This window comes from Lepisosteus oculatus, chromosome 5 (assembly GCF_040954835.1).
Source record: "Lepisosteus oculatus isolate fLepOcu1 chromosome 5, fLepOcu1.hap2, whole genome shotgun sequence".
Lineage (NCBI taxonomy): Eukaryota > Metazoa > Chordata > Actinopteri > Semionotiformes > Lepisosteidae > Lepisosteus > Lepisosteus oculatus.
The window spans coordinates 44776118-44793112 of record NC_090700.1 but is presented as its reverse complement, the minus strand read 5'-3'; the positions used below and the strand labels follow the sequence as shown (position 1 = coordinate 44793112).

The 16995-nt window shown below is 39.6% G+C and overlaps 1 protein-coding gene across 7 annotated transcripts in view; it reads left to right on the top strand.

The window, feature by feature from the left end:
- The window catches only part of myo5aa (myosin VAa), a 69335-nt gene that overhangs the window by 36629 nt on the left and 15711 nt on the right, over nt 1-16995 (top strand). For all 7 annotated transcript variants that reach the window (XM_069190515.1, XM_069190516.1, XM_069190514.1 and 4 more), the window contains exons 14-29: nt 966-1049; nt 5370-5522; nt 5630-5727; nt 6073-6159; nt 6913-7021; nt 7143-7354; nt 7793-7949; nt 9060-9299; nt 10523-10771; nt 11675-11768; nt 12407-12555; nt 12702-12815; nt 13210-13347; nt 13661-13717; nt 13963-14190; nt 15613-15713. In XM_069190515.1, coding sequence (XP_069046616.1) covers nt 966-1049; nt 5370-5522; nt 5630-5727; nt 6073-6159; nt 6913-7021; nt 7143-7354; nt 7793-7949; nt 9060-9299; nt 10523-10771; nt 11675-11768; nt 12407-12555; nt 12702-12815; nt 13210-13347; nt 13661-13717; nt 13963-14190; nt 15613-15713 — 2270 coding nt within the window. The remainder of the gene's footprint in view (nt 1-965; nt 1050-5369; nt 5523-5629; nt 5728-6072; nt 6160-6912; nt 7022-7142; nt 7355-7792; nt 7950-9059; nt 9300-10522; nt 10772-11674; nt 11769-12406; nt 12556-12701; nt 12816-13209; nt 13348-13660; nt 13718-13962; nt 14191-15612; nt 15714-16995) is intronic.

Below are 16995 nucleotides of genomic sequence, written 5' to 3'. Positions count from 1 at the left end.
GTTAGATGAGCATAATAGGACAATTGTCCTTTTATTTTTCTAACCTTTCTTGTATCATTATTCAGTTGTTGTAACATTTATGTCCTTGTTGTTTATTTAACGTATTAATTCTATAGTAACTCTATAGTAGTATAGTATGTATACTTTGGTAAATTCTTGGGAACTGATAGATTTAATGATCAATTTCAAACAAATGACTACTAATATTGTTTAAATAAACCCGGGTTTTCAGATGTACAACTTAAATATTTGTAATTAATTACTATTTTGAATGTGTTTGATTTATTTGTAGGAATATAGGATAAAAAAGAAGTGTTACAAGGTGAAAGACATTAGACAATCTTATTTTAGCTTCACTCAGTGTCATATTACAGCCATATGTGAGGGTTGATCAAATAGTGCTGGCATTACACCCACTCTGGGAACATGAATCTCAATGACAGAAGAGGTCATCCACCGTTTTCCCTATTTCAGACACAATGTATTTTGCTTCTCAGATTTCTTTTTCATTACAGAATCGAAGTGTTACTGGATCATGGTTTCTCTGTGTGGTTTAATACTGAAAATAGTGACTGTCAAGACTATATTGAAAGCTATAGCTACTGTATATATTTATAGCTGTTCAACATTGTAAAATACTGTAATGCATTACACATTGGCTGTATTGCAATCAACTGTTATCATTAGTTGGAAAGTGATGTGTTAAAAGTAAACCCACAATGGCAAGTAGATAACATGAAGAGGTCATCTTAGAGAACATTCAAGATTGTTCTGTGTTTGAATCATTATTGATCACAGCATTTTTAGTTTTACTTAATTGAATTTAGCTAGTGACAGGCTATGCAGTTAAAACGGTCCAAGAAAATCCACTATTTTAAGATTTCTTTATCAGAAAGTGGATATTTGCATCGATACGAAATGTGAAATGGCACAGGCTTTTTGATTGTATATTCTTCTGTCTCTAGGTGGAATATCAATGTGAAGGGTTCTTGGAGAAGAATAAAGACACAGTTAATGAGGAACAGATACATGTGCTGAAAGCAAGCAAGGTTTGTGTTTACTATTCTCTCTAAAAATTAAATTAAAGAAGGTTCATATAAATGACTTGCAGTATGGTTTGCTCGTCTAAAAGGTCAGATGCACTGTCGCCATCTGCTGTTCAATTAAGTTATTGACGTCATTCACACCCACTGCCACTTCGTCGTGTGCAATGTTTTGTCTTGAAAGTAACAATTGTTAATTTGCAAAACAAATTACAGAGAGATGCATTTTAAAAAATGCTCTCCGGTAAGATTTAAGAGTTGAACATTGAAGACTTCCTCTCAATCTTGAGAAAAAGGTGTGGAAACAACTATAGACCCTATCTTGACAGATGACACCTGAAGAAGGCTCCACAGCCGAAATGTGTTTTCTTTCTTCTCTTTTCAGCCTGGAATAAACCTATTAACTGTTAACATAGTGGACTATTGACAATTCACAATTCACAAGAAGGACTTATTGATGTATGAAATGAAGCTGCTTGACTTTAGTTAAAATTCTGTTTATCTGTTTTGCAATAACCACGAAGAGATGCTGATAATGAAACAGCCCTGCTTACAAGGTTTTTTTTTAAATTGAACTCTTATCACAGAAGCAATGCAGCAATATGGGTTGTGAACACATCTACAGCTTCACATTAAACTTTAGCCTTAGTGTGGATACCTGCCTAACAATGGGCTGCATCCTGCTGGTTTCTAGGCTTCAACTTCTTTCATAGTCATGGTTTTTGTTGTCTTGGAGGACAAGAAAGCAAGGGTTTCTCTTGTTTGTAGACAACATAGGGATCAAGTCTTTTAAATCCACCGAGAAAAGACCTAAGCCTCTAAAACCAATCCTGGTTGTCGCTGCTCTGGCTGATCATTCGAAAATGAATTACAGGTTAGCAGTCAGCACACTGTGGTTTATCAGAGGCTGTGTGTTTATAACCGAGCTGGGAAGGGTTGTTTATCCAGATTAAAAATAAAGGACCAGACTGATCTTTAGAAATAAAGTACCACTGACCATTGATCTCTTTTTCCCCAATTCTTCAGGAATTTTGCGAGACATTCATATAATAGAAAACTCTAATGTGATTTCATCTTCAGAGAGTGACCCCACAGAAAAATCATTAGACCACAGCAAGGCCTCGCCTCACTGCATCAGTCTCAACAGCATGCCTGCTGCTTGATTACATACACTACTAGGAAATGCCAAACAGCTGACTGGTGTACAGCTCTTTTAGCATTCACATCTTTTTTCAGGTCTGCACAATCCCTTGTCAATCCAAAGTCCTTCTCCATCCCTCTGGCCTCACTCACGATGAGTTCAAAGCAGTTTAAAAACAACTTTCAGTTGCTCTTATTGCACCGCTGTATAAGCTCATCTGTCATTGATGGGAGCAACTTAATCTTTCAATGCAATTAATCATTTGAAGAACATGAAAATGAATTGTCTGTGTCCCACACAAAAGAACCAGTATTACTATGCTAACACTGCTTTTAATTTGGCTTTGACCATTCATTTTTGTGGCCTCTGTAAGATATATTCAAATTTAGTTTTGTATTGTTTGACACTTTTTTTATAGACATTGCTTGATAGCTTGCAGAAGCGGTAAGTACACTTGGTAAGGGTTTGAGCTGCTCCAGCTAATCCGTTAACTACTGAAAACCTCAAGAAAAACACCTTCATTTTGACATCTGTCTTCATTTAATGTGATGCTTTATTTTTGTTTTTTTATGTTTTAACAGTGTTTAGCAATATTAATAATATTTGTTTTTACCATGAAGGCTTAGCAAAATTAATATGGTAAAGATAAGGCCATTTTTACATTTTATTAGCTTAATAAATGCCTTACTATATGTGGTTAAAATAGGCCTAGTGTTAATATTCCTCACTGCCTAACATCAATGCATTGTAATTTTTGGTATGCTGAGGTAATGCGGTTACCTCATGATTTTATCTTTTTTCTATAATATTATAATTATTAATGCAGAATTATAGACTTTCATAATTATGAGCCATTATGAAAGATTGTGGCAAGCAATTTGAGATTAGTTTAAAGTTGGACCATTCGCCTAAATTGAACCCAGAGAGCTGAGACACCAGTTGAGAGCAGCCCGGGATGTCTTTTTGCTTGAAATCATCTCCTCATAGCTGGTTGACATCATGGTAGTCAGAACTTTAATTATTTTTTCATATGCAGTTGATGTTTGGTAGCTAGGTTTCTTAAAATTAATATAGGCCTAACATGTTTATTTTTGTTGTGTGACCTCATGCAAAAAAAGAGATTGACATTCATTTCTTGTCATTATATATGCAAAAGCGTTATATATAATGGTGTGGGATCTCTGTGGGTGTTTTTTTTAAATTTTGTTTTTTTTCTCCACCTCCTGTGTGTTTGTCTTCCACCTTGAAAACTGTTGTTCTGCAGAAGGTAAAACTGTTGTCTTCATACAGTCTGCTCACCTTTTTGTTTTTCTAACCCCCTCACTGGAAAGCCTTCAGTATTTTCTTTGCCTGCACCATTGCCGTTCTATTAATGTTCTTCCACTGGAGTCGTTGCAGTGTTTGAAGGCGCATGGCAACAGCAGCTTCTCCAGTAGCAGGAATGGGTGGGTGGGGGAGGGAGGAGTCAATCTGGAGACTGTTTTGTGTTATAATGCACCTGAGCAGCATGTTGTGGCTGTCATTTTGCTTTAAGGCCTTGTAGAGCGAAAGCATGTGTCTGAAGTAAACGTATACAGAATAAAAAATGTGTTTTCCTCTTAATCTGCCACAACCGGTGGAATATTCTGAGAGCCAGAAGCAAGATGACAGTGTCTTCCCTGTGATGGCTGAATGTGCACTTTTTACACATCGGCCTAACATACTGGGAACAAATAACAATATGTATACTGACATTGAAAATGCAGTAACTTGTGCTGGATTCATTTCCTTGTCCCTTTTACAGGTGATGAAATTGTTTTTGCTTTTCACTCAAATAAATTCCTTTCTTTTCAGAAATCAAAGATTAACTCCCCACCATGAGATGTATGCATAGCTCTTAGAGTTTCTGTCTGAAAGGGATGCTTCTTTCTTTAAATTATAGAGCAGGGGTCTCAAATACAATTCCTAGAGGGGGTGCTGTCTTCTGGTTTCTGTTCCCACCTGAGTAATCAATTTAACAATTTACCCAATTATCTTAATTAGACATATACATAATTTTTCTTAATGTCTTTTATGTGCAATTATTAAAATTTACATTTCATTAAAGATGCATACCTATATAATATTATACAGTAAGATACGTATAAAATACCCCAGAGTCTGTTCCATAATCTATACATTATATAAATTATGTAGTTAATTCAATAATTAGACAGAGAAAAAACAGAAGATAGTAGGCCTACCAGTAATTAAACCATTTATGTATGGAGAGCAGTTTGTTTCAAGACATTTTAGTTAACTAAAAAGTGTCACTTTTTCTTCATATGGTAGTCTGAGACCTAGTTGTACACTGTTTCATTTATCAAATAATTAAAGACATAGTAAGTATAACAAAAATCATAAAGGGCATATGTTCTATATTTTATTATCTTGACAAATTGAGAAAATACATATTATTTAACAACAGGTTATTTATTGAATATTTTCCAAGAATTATGATGTCCCTTTACAAATAAATTCCATCCTGGATTAAAGTTTCAGTGTATCTTTTTACATAATACTAAACACCACATGGTAGGATAATGCGTTCATGAGAGATTATCAAGTACTTTAATCTGTGCTGTTAAAAAAAAACCCAGGAAAGCAAAAAACATTTCAAATGGATACACTATACTGGTGTGAATGCTTATGTTTATTGCTTTTGTGTAATTGTCTTTGCGATAACCTTAACAAAGAAACGGCAGCACTGCAATGGAGACTTGATAGAATTTTACAATAATGAACATGTAACATCCAGAACTGAAATATCCTGCAGTGGATCTACTGTCACCACCCAGTGTTTGTTAAATGCAAATAATTTTAATAATGATATCTGATATGGGTTATCAATCATTGTTGAATGTTATGTCATTGAATAGGTCAGGCCAAGTGTGAAATCTGAGATTTTCAAATTACAGTCTTCTCAGCACTGCCAGGCAGTGGGTAATGTGAGTGAGGGGTAACAGACTGGAAATTAGGCCTAGTATCCATACTGAAGAAAGATATCCTAGAAAAATGTGAAACCCTTAGAAACAGATGGTTTAGGGGCATGCTATAAAACTAGCACATTCATGAGAAATCCCCAACATCTGGAATCATTGGAATTCACACATCAGAGCAGTAATTCTCAAATTGTCTTTTTTTTTCATGTCTGATCTCCGCACTAGTTTGAGCTGCTGGTGGAGCTTTTTCAAGAGGAGGAAAAAGTCACGAGCCCCACTGGGGCTCCCCCTGGTGGCCGCACCAGGCTGAGCATCAAGCCAGATAAAACGCGACACAGTCAGTCCAGCAAAGAGCACAAGAAAACTGTGGGGCTGCAGGTGAGAGCTGGGGAGACCTGACTTGCAATCAGGAGATGCACATTGGGTGTGTGATGACGTAGAATGGCCTGTGATCCAGAACCAACCTCAGCTCTTTGTCTTTGCAGTTCCGTAACTCGCTGCAGCTGTTGATGGACACTCTGAATGCTACTACTCCACACTACGTGCGCTGCATCAAGCCCAATGACCACAAGTACCCTTTCACGTAAGCTCTTCCGGACACTGCTTGCATTGCGCTGACATGATAAAATAAAACTACTTGCTGATGGACCAAAACAGGCCTGATGAACATCTCGTTCCTGAGCACACAACCCATTAGAATGATTTCACTTAAATCAGTCAAAACAAAGCATAACTTGGCAGCACATTAATTGTAATAATTTCAGGTGAATCTTTGGTGAGCTGTTGTTTTTTTTAATTAAAGAGATATGAGATTAAAATTTCTTTCTATGCAGTTTCCTTGGTTTGTTGTTCTGTGTCACAATGTTAGCCACCATCCCATAGCTGTGATCTGGAGGAGGGTGACGTTGTTCTCTGTCTTCTGCTCCAGGTTCGACCCCAGGAGAGCGGTGCAGCAGCTCCGGGCCTGTGGTGTTCTGGAGACCATCAGAATCTCGGCTGCCGGCTTCCCTTCCAGGTCCGCTGTGGTTCTGTAATCCTCCTGATGCTACCAGGGATCCCTGGCCTGCAGCAGGAGGACACCTTGGCCTGCTGGCTCAGTGGTGATCTGGAAACTCAGCCGTGGATTTGAAATGACATTTTTACAAGTTGTAAACATGCTTTGCTTGTTTAAATTGGCTGTTTAACTGCTGTTTATCCTCTCAGATGGCTTCTGAGTAAGGATCTGTAGACATTATACTATCTGGAGCTCAATGAATAATAGTTAATGCACTTGAGTCGAATCTGACTAACCAGTCCAGCTGACTTGAATAAAATAGCCAGTGCTGCTGGGAACAGTGATGATTGAGCTATGACTGTAAAAGACAGCTCTGAGGAAGCCTGCAGTAATCCTCAATATGTGTTCATCTAATGAAATCTAATGAAAAGCCTGATGTTACCTTTCTTTTATATAGTTTAGTACTTACATAGTACTTACAGTATATACTACTTGAGCTATGACTGTAAAAGACAGCTCTGAGGAAGCCTGCAGTAGTCCTCAATATGTGTTCATCTAATGAAATCTAATGAAAAGCCTGATGTTACCTTTCTTTTATATAGTTTAGTACTTACATAGTACTTACAGTATATACTACTTCCAAACTGAAACTCTGGAAATATGGTATTATAACTCAAGCGTCTGTGAGAAGGCAAGGGCTTGTTTCACTCCATCACTGTGAGTGCTTTTCCCTGTTGATCTCTTTCTGACTGCCTTTTGCTGCCCTGGTGACAGATGGACCTATCAGGAGTTCTTTAGCCGGTACCGGGTCCTCATGAAGCAGAAAGATGTGCTGAGCGACAAGAAGCTGACTTGCAAGAATGTGCTGGAAAAGCTCATCAAGGTGCGAAGCTATCGCTAATCGAAAGAGTGCCTGAAAGAAAGCACGAGCTAGATTCAGCTACTTTAGTATGGGTGTCTGGACAACCAGGAGCATGTCTTAACTGCTGTTCTGAAAAACGCAGGATCAGGACAAGTACCAGTTTGGTAAGACGAAGATTTTCTTCCGCGCCGGACAAGTGGCCTACCTGGAGAAGCTGCGTGCGGACAAGCTGCGGGCGGCTTGCATCCGAATCCAGAAGACCATCCGGTGCTGGCTGATGCGCAAGAAGTACCTCCGCATGAGGAGCGCAGCCATCACCATTCAGACACACATCCGGGGATACCAGGCGCGATGGTAAGGAGCCAGGGGGACCAGGCTCAGAGGGCTGCATGTGTTTCCACAAGCTTCCCTCACCTCTGTCCAGAGACAGTCAGACACCAAGAGAAAACTCTGTAACATCTAATATCACATGTTACAACTCTTGTCAGCTCTTATAGGGAGAAGGAGTGTCGCAATGCTGGTTAATAACTGGTTTATTAGAGCTTTATGTATGACAAATGAGAATCCCTGTAGTATTAAAACTGGGTGAGCAATGGAAATCAAAGATTCAACAGCACAGAATGAAAATAATAAAGCATTAAAATTTGGACTGGTCCACTTTTGTAGAATGCTTTCCAGGTGCTGATGGCTTATTGGTTTTGTTTGATCCAGAAAGACATGGTGCTGAAGAAGACATCTGTGTCTTTTGTACCTTTCAAACTCAATCCTGATCTCTTCCTTTCTGCTTCTCAGTCTTGCCAAGTTCCTGCGCCGGACCAGAGCTGCCATCATTATCCAGAAGTTCCAGAGGATGTATGTGGAGAGGAAGAGGTACAAGCGCTTGCAGGCTTCTGCCCTCATCATCCAGTGTATCCTGCGTGCGTACATGGCCAGGCAGAAGTACCAGGCGGTAAGATGAACGAAAGATCTGGACTCTTGACACTAACTAGTTTTACAGTTCATAGTGAAGAGATTAGAGAGACACCTGGGAAGTGAGATAATAATATCATTTCTTGTTTTTGTATTTTTGCAAACTATGCAGTCCAGTGTTTTGAAGTTAGCTTTGCGCCCAAATATATAAAGATGCTGACTGTCCTTGGTCAGTAAGATAAAGGGCATGTATTTGGTAAGTTGGCTGTATGCCCAGAACGTGAAAAGAACTAACTGTTGTCTAGTCTGCAACTTAGATATAATTAATTGGCATGTGTTGCTGTCTTATCATTTGTTTAGAATGTGTCATAGTAACTAGTGTTGTTTTAAGGTATAAAGGACCATCTTCAGCTACTTATTTTTAAGTCTGGTGGTTCCAATCCAGACTTCCATCTGCATATGTAATAAAGAGACTTCCGCTTCACAGACACCTGAACTTAGTCATTTGTATGACACAACAATTGGAACAAAGCTTTTCTCACCACACATTGTCGACTGTTTATCCTAAGTACTAACTTCCAATGTGGTTAAAAAACAAAATATAGCAAATAGCAAGACCTTTGAGAACCTTCATTTGTATTTGTGTAGAAAAATACTGATGCTGCAAGCCCAGACAGGAGAGTGTGAAAATAAGAGCTAATGTAGACAGCTGCTCCTCGGCCAGCCCAATAGCCAGCCGTGCAGAATCATAACAGTACTGATATGTTCTATATTAAGGCAAGTGTGCCAGTGTAGTGGGCCCAAAAGACATGAGTTTCTATTAAAGAATCATGTGGGGTCCTCACAGTGATGGAGAATTCAGCTGACTTTGTGTGTATACTGTATGTGTATAAGGTACAGGGAGCCTGTAATCTGAGTTGCCATCATACAGTTGAGCCAGCAAACTGTCCTGAGTTAGTACAGCCCCTGACTGACAATGACAGCTGTCCCTAGTCATGGTTCGTCTCTCTGGCACTATGAGTTATAAGCAAATTTCCAAGCTCTGTCTGTAGAATGAAGAGGAGGAAAAAGGTCTGTTGCAGTCGTTGAACACTGACCGAGTATTCTTGAAAATTATTTTATTATATTCTACTGTTTCTTTCCCTGCCAGATGTTACGGGAGCACAAGGCGATTATCATCCAGAAGATGGTGAGAGGCTGGCTTGCCCGGCAGTGGTTCAAGAGGTCTCTGGAGGCTATTGTTTACCTGCAGTGCTGTGTGCGCCGCATGAAGGCAAAGCGCGAACTGAAAAAATTGAAAATCGAGGCCCGCTCAGTGGAACACTACAAGAAGCTCAACATTGGTATGGAGAACAAAATCATGCAGTTGCAGCGCAGGATAGACGAACAGGTATGTTGCCATGGAAACAGGGCCTAGAACATCATCACTATCAATACAGTCTGTTGTTTTACACCTTCTTTAACATCAGATTACACTAGCAACATTCATTTTTTGTGTTCAAATTGCTTTGTTATTTGTTTATTTTTTTATGTTTGAAGTCAGTATTGACAAAGTTAAAATACATTTTGAATACCGGTTTAGTTCTCTGTTTTGTTTCAGTTTAACTGTACCTTTTAGTTCTTAGTAAATGGTTGCCATAACATTACTAGTTTTCCATGATGTTTCTTTTTTCTTTCGCAGAGTTATAAATATCCTCCCTGCGGGGAAAGGTGAATGGCTAGAAAGTGAAACTAGCAGCTGTTTAACTTATTGCTATTTTTGCTTCTTCATGTCATCTTTAGTCCCGCTTCTGTATCCAGTGAATTATATCTGAACACTCATGCACATCTTCTGTCATTCATCTGCTAAGTATGTGGGACATCTACCTATTGTGTTTCATGCCCAAGAAAATGATAAATAGGGATAAATACGGTTCAGTTGTTTTACATAGAAAAAATAAGGCAATTTCTACAAATTTGTTGTAAAGGAAACTTTACATTCTGCTGTTTCTCGGTACATGAAGTGGAAATAAAACTAATAAAAAGCCTTAAAGTTGGTAAAATATTTGATAGAAACAGGCCAGTTTAACAAACTGGTAAAAACACAACTGAGAAGCCCAATCTTTAGTGACGGTCTTTAAAGATAGTCATTTTCCACACTTCATTGTTTTAAATAATTGCATTGGAAACAAACTTTAAACTTTTTCAAATGTTACTCAAGCCAGTAACATAAATGAATAAAACGCATACACATATTACTAGTAGTACATAATATTAATTTGACATGTAAAACATTCAACATTATTTGAACAAAATCATAGTCTGCTTCTTGCAATGTCAAAATATGTTGGATTCTGGGAATTGTAGTGTCCTGAAAAGAGCAAGCTGCCAGACATTATTAAAATGTCAGAATTGCGATTAAAATCAGATGTATTTTGAATCTCACATGATTAAAATTGTAAATGGCAGCAATATCAGGGAATTTAGTTCTATGAACTATTACAAAAAGTGCCAGGACTCAGAAAGAGGTGCCATTACACAAAACTCAAAAGGCCTGATTTGTCAGTACAGCCTAATTAAAAGACTTTTATTGCTGTGCTCTTGGTAAAGCCTGTTGTCTTGTGACTTTTTCAGCACAAGGAGAACAAGAACATGCACGAGCGACTCTCAAGCTTGGAGAGTTCCTATGCTTCAGAGAGCGAAAAGTTGAGGAACGAAGTGGCTCGTCTCCGTGTGACAGAGGAAGAGGCGAGAAACAACGCCAACCGGATCACCACTCTGCTGGAGGAGCTCGCCAGGCTGACCAAGGAGCTTGAGGAAACTAGGAAGGAGAAAAAGACCATCGAGGAGTGGGCTGAAAAGTACAGAGATGAGATGGAGCAGGTGGGAGTGGGAGTCGGTGGGAGTTCGGATTGTGCTGTTGTAATGAAACGGAGGGGAAGGTAGTCAGGGTCAGGATTTGAACCCAGAATGTTGGCTCTGCTAGCAGCTCATTAATGCTTTGCCAGAAGGCCCAGATTGCCTGGCATGTTGGCTGATGCATATTTCTTTGGAACAATAACAAAGGGAGAGCCATTTCACTTTAAATTTATAAAGTACAAACCAAAACTGTCGTTAATCATTAATCCACAACGGGCATAACTTCCTGTTTGAAAATGTATATTTTTCTGCATTCTTCTGTATCAGCACATATGATGGCACCGAGAAAAGATGTTCGATTAGGTAGCTGCTTTCGATGATGGTAGCTGCTTTCAATGATGGTAGCTTGTGTAGGCTGCAGACGAACAGGTAAAGGTTTATTTCATGCAAAATGCTTTGGCTGTGTCATCAGGTTGTCACCTGAAGAAGGCTTCACAGCTGAAACGCGCCCCTTTTCTTGCCCTTTACGCCTGGAATAAACCTGTTCCCTAAAAAAAGGCACCTTAGCAGCTGGGAAAGTTACCAAAAAATCTCTTGCTTCTCTTACAGAGGTTTACTGTGGTGCCATGAAATGGTTGGGATGTAGGCATCAGACTTACATGGAAGTTGTTTTTATTTATCCTGTTGTTTATAAACAAATCTCAGCTACAAAGACTATTTTGTGTGTTAAATTTTGAAATGCAAAAATTCATATGAATTGATGCAGGTCCAAGGAATATGGATCAAATACCAATAATAAAAATTAAGTTTATTTTGTTATTACACTGAAATGCATTGTTCTTGGCTATTGGAAACCTCATTTACAGGCATTAATACCAGTGCTCTTTTTCAAATGTCTTCCTTTTTTCCTTTGTTTCCTTTTCATAGATGGTGTCAGATCTGAAGGAGAGGAACACCCTCCTGAAGAGCGAGAAGGATGACCTGAATCGCCTGATCCAGGAGCAGGCCCAGCAGATGAAAGGTGCCTGTGATGAAGCATACTATTCTGTTTTCGATATCAGCTGATTCCAGACAAAACACTTTGAGATTTCACCGACATTTAGACTCTAAAATCTGTTTTTCTGTGAACAGTTGGTCATGGCAGCCAGCCATAATTTCCCATCAGACAAGCCACCATTCTTTATAATGCACTAGAATGAATAAGAGGCGAAGGAGCTTCCTTGAGCTGCAGGAATTGAAATAGCTTTCTGTTGCTGGTTTCATACCTGAAGGTGGCTTTTTCCTTTTTGTACACATAAATATGTACAATATGAAGTTTCTTGCATTATCATCCACCTGGCATCTTATTAATATATATGCTGGATTTTTAAAATATTTTACAGTGATTTCAAAGCTGACACAAAAGGCATTAGCAAGTCAAGTGAAGGCTAAAGTCCTCATAGTTTAAAAGTAATGAATACAGCTACTTTACCTTAATAAGATCATCTTCATTAAATTCTTAGGACCTGTGAAATTAATACAGTACCACTAAATGCTGATACCTTTCATTGTTTTTTTTTTAAAGAAATCAAAAGTGAATCCAGCCTGGAACATGGCTGGGGGCTTGAGGATGATGAGCTGTTGGTATTTACCCCCTACTGTACTTCCTGTCGCTCACAGAGAAAATGGAGAAGGCGCTGATGGAGGAGACCAAACAACTGGAGAGTGATCTGAATGAGGAGCGGTCCCGGTACCAGAACCTGCTGAGCGAGCACCTGCGGCTGGAAGAGCGTTACGACGATCTCAAGGAGGAGATGAACCTTGCAGTGGTGAGTCCAGTGCATGCACACCACTTCCTAAAGGTCCCGGAGCTTCTGCACACAACGCCAGTACTTAAAGCTTATAGCCCCGCTCCTGACCCCTAGTCTAACTGTGACGTGAGCTGAAAGAGTGATTTGGGTTTTCTGTTTTATAGAATGTTCCCAAGCCGGGCCACAAAAGGACAGACTCTACCCACAGCAGCAATGAGTCTGAATACACCTATAATTCCGAATTTGCAGAGTCGGAGGAGATCTCTCGTGGAGGAGAGGTAAGCATGTGCACCATTTATTTAGTGTTATTGATTGATGTGTCTGTAGCTACCATTTAATCTAATGTTTTTTTCTTCTTTTTTAAGCTCCTTGTTGAAGGGTGAATTCAGAATTCAGCACATTTAAAATGGAATTTTAACTTCCTCTGAGCTCCTTTATCTGTTTCCAGACTGTTGTTCTGGAATAAACATAAGCCAATAAACATTCTGGTCTTAAATGTTAAGAGCCTTAAGAACCAATAAAAGGTTCTGGTCTTAATAGTGATTTGTTATGAGGACTATTTAATAAACTATTCACTTTATCTCTCTCTATCTGTTGTTGTGTTACACCCCACACCCCTATTCTCCATTGTGGCCAAATGCTGAAACTTCTGTCTCTGCTGGTTTTCATCAGGATGTCACCAAGGCTCCCTGGGACATGTCTCTCTTCCTCAAGCTGCAGAAGAGGGTGACTGAGCTGGAGCAAGAGAAGCAGTCCCTGCAGGGAGAGCTGGACAGAAAGGAGGAGCAGGCTCAGCGGGCTAGGACCAGGGTAAGAGCTGAAGTTTAAGTTTATTTGTCAGTCCAGCCATATATAATTATACAGAGGAGCGAGATATTGTTCTCCAGGTCTATGGTGCAAATACAGACAAAAAACTGACAAGACAATGCTATAGACAATGTAGATGTACACATTTCTGACAGGGTACAAAGCCTTTACAAGAACCCTAGCAAGATAGAGCTCAACTTCTGCTTCAATGCTGTCATCTGGTGGTGAGCAGCAGTGCTGGATTTAAATTGTGTTGGTAACTCTGTGCTGTTTTCAACGTGTCTGTGAGTTTATTCGTCCTTTTCTTCCACGGCAGGAGGAGGAGGACTACAAACGGGCTCGGGGAGCAGAGCTGGAGTATGAGTCTCTCAAGGTAAAGATGAGTAGAGCTGCTTCAGCAATGCTGAGGCAGACATGGCTGACGTGTGCCTTCACAGTCCTTTTCACCTCTTGCATGCCTTTTTTAAATGGACTGAACAAAGAGGGTTATGCTTGCTGTAATTGGGCATTGTGGTCGCTACTGGAGACCTCAAAAGATCTATAGCAAGAATAGCCAAAAGAGCAGCGCTTCTCCTGAAAATGATGGTGATCTGTGTTCGTTCTGAATCCTTTCTGTAGCGCCAAGAGCTGGAGTCTGAGAACAAGAAGCTGAAGCATGACTTGAACGAGATGCGGAAATCTATGTCTGAGAAGACCGGGCCTGGCAGTGCGGTCCCAGGCTCCCCGGTTTACAAAGTCCTCCTGGACCAGCTCAACTCCTCTAATGAGGAGCTGGAGGTCCGGAAGGAGGAGGTGCTGATCCTGCGCTCCCAGCTGGTCAGCCAGAAGGAGGCCATGCAGCACAAGGTAGACTAAATCAGAAAGCAAATTACATGAGACAGATTACAACAGTACGGCAGTCACAACAATATCTGTAACACAATAGGATTTTGTTGTAATAGTAAGAAAGAATGTGCTTTGGTATTTGAATTTTGGTTATTCTTGTCTGAAAAACTTTTTTGAGATGAAGGCGTCAGCTCCATATAGATTAGGAAGATGCGTGGGAACAAGGAAAAACATTGCCTCCCATCTGAATCTAACTTCCGTTGGCAAGTAAACAAGCTTGGGCTATGTCAGGGAGCAAAGAAAGATAAAGAAATTACTTCTAAGAAACCTATAAACCTAACTATATGAACTAAGGCTGTTTTATCACCTGCTGACATTACTTTTTTTGTCCACTTTCTTTCCTACAATGCTTTGCTTCCAGGAGCACAAGGTAATTGGCTTGCTTCCTGCTGTTGCTCTAGTCTCTGGTTTGATGTGTGTTTGTTTGGTACCTCTGCATGAGCCCTTGTGTCACCGCGTTGACTGAAACAGGAAATTAGAAGCTTTGTCTCCCCCAATGGGAGGCAGAGTAAATTGCCTCTTTCCTGGTTAGATGATGAAATCAGGTTCAATTTCCACAAGTAACACTGCTTTATTATATCAGTTGTTGGCACAGCAGACGCTAGGAGAAAATCTTCTTTATACTGAAGTAATAAAGTTGAAACCCCAAAGTAAATACAGTTAAACATTCTTTTTACATCTTAGCTTCATTTTTTGTTGCATATGCTGCTTTATTCTGTTTTTGTTTTTCCACCTGGCTCTTTGTGCTCAGTAATGGCTCCTTGTCTCTGCTGGGCACGCATGACTCATTGTTTACTTACAGCCCAAGTGTGAGTTTTTTATACTAGATGTCTCGTCCTGAGAGTAATTATTCATATCGTTCATCAACAGTTTTCACATTCAAAATATTATTTTACTGATCAGCCGACCAATTAAGCAACAATATCAAAGACATTGACAGCTAAGCTGGCTGAATCCTGATGAGAAACTGACAGACAGGGATGATCCTCCTTGTATATGAAGCTAAAGAGGCATGCTGGTGCTACTATAATGGCTTTTCATTCACCTTGTTCACATCTATAATTGGCTCTGTTATGTCTCGTGACAATAACCCGCTTATAGATGGTGTAACCAGGTCTGTGATCACATAAAATTAGCCGTTTAAAAATCAGATTGTGGGTGAAAAATAAAAATAGAAATAGAATTAACTAAAGCTGAGCAACGCATTTCATTTTCATTTGTCTTTGCATTCTTTTTTGGTGAATATGAGCACTGTACTGTTTCACTGTTTAAAGGGGTAAAAGCAATAAGAACAGCACCTGCATAGCACAGCAGGGTACGCTGTTCAGTAGTACTGAAATTCTAATAGCTCATATTTCACCTCCTGTTCTGCTCCCTCCCCAGGAAACCATGACAGAGGCCATGTCTTACATTGAGGATGTGCAGAAGATGAAGGATGCGGGTGAAATTACTCAAGCGTACATAGGACTGAAGGAAACCAACAGGTACATTCTCCCAGCTGCACAGCTGTGTGCTGGACTTTTCATGGAACTTAAATGTGGTTTATGCACTACACATCAGCGAGTGTTGTGCATGTTTCTTATTTATGTCTGGTTCCATGAAAGCGTATTTTCTGTTTCTATAGTGCTGTTTCTCCACTAATTTTTTTTACCAGGGACTAGCTCCATAATTAAGTCTTCCTTTGAGGATCGCTTAGGCTACAGAGTAGTCCATAGCAAGAATAATTGCCCTAGTTACCTAAGGTTACAGCACAGTCCTGTCAGTTTTGCTACAGGAAATGGTGCTGATCTGTGAGCCTGGACTTGAGAAATTGGTTCTGTTAATGTCCATGAAGGGCCCAGGTGTACAAGACATACTGTATGCCTGAACTGAACAGCAACGTACTGGACATCTGGTGGTTTTTATTTCCTGCCAAGCTACAGTCTGTGTAGGTCCGAGTCAGAGCAGTCTGAGATTGACTATAGTTTCCAGCTCAGGACACTGCTAGGCCAGCTTGTGAGTAATACAGAGTTGTTTTTGTGGTATCAACTTGTAAAGCTTTTAATGGTTTAATGGCTTTGGACGGGTCTTCCTCCTGGGTTGTCTCCTCTTTCTCAGTGTCCATAGCTTTTCAAAGCCTCTTGGCAACCTTGCCAGCAAGTTGTTTTATGGTGTTCCCCTGGAGCTCTGCACAGCCAAAAATACTGCACAGCTTTGACCTGCTAGTGCCCTTCACATTGTGCCATGAGATTATGCTGTTTTCCCTAACTTTCAGAAAAACAAATTCATACATGCTCAGATTTACTCTAGTACTATAACACTGGATTTCTCTTTCTGTTAGGTATCTTTTTTGCTGTTGCAGTTTTATATTCTAGAATTAGTTTTATACTCCAAACAACAAATATGTCTGTTTTTTTTTATTTGTGCAAAGACGTTCCTGTATAACCATATAGATTGTTGGAGCATTGTAAGAAAAAGAAACATTTTGCCAACAAACAAGGGCACCAAAGGTGCACATAAATGTTGTTTGTGTTTTTCCATCTTTTTATAACAGATTGCCTGTCAAAAGGAACTGCTGTGCTCAGCACATGGTATTAACATATATATTAATAAGTCAGAGTCAGTGATGCAGTGCTCCTATTCTCTCTTAGAGGAAAGTCTCTCTGATGTGTGAATAATAACAGTGTTTTGGTCACTGATAGAGAACACTGACAGTTGTGGACTGTTCAGAAATCAAACAATGAAATATTGCACCAATATTAAATATATTGCAACAGCATTATTCAT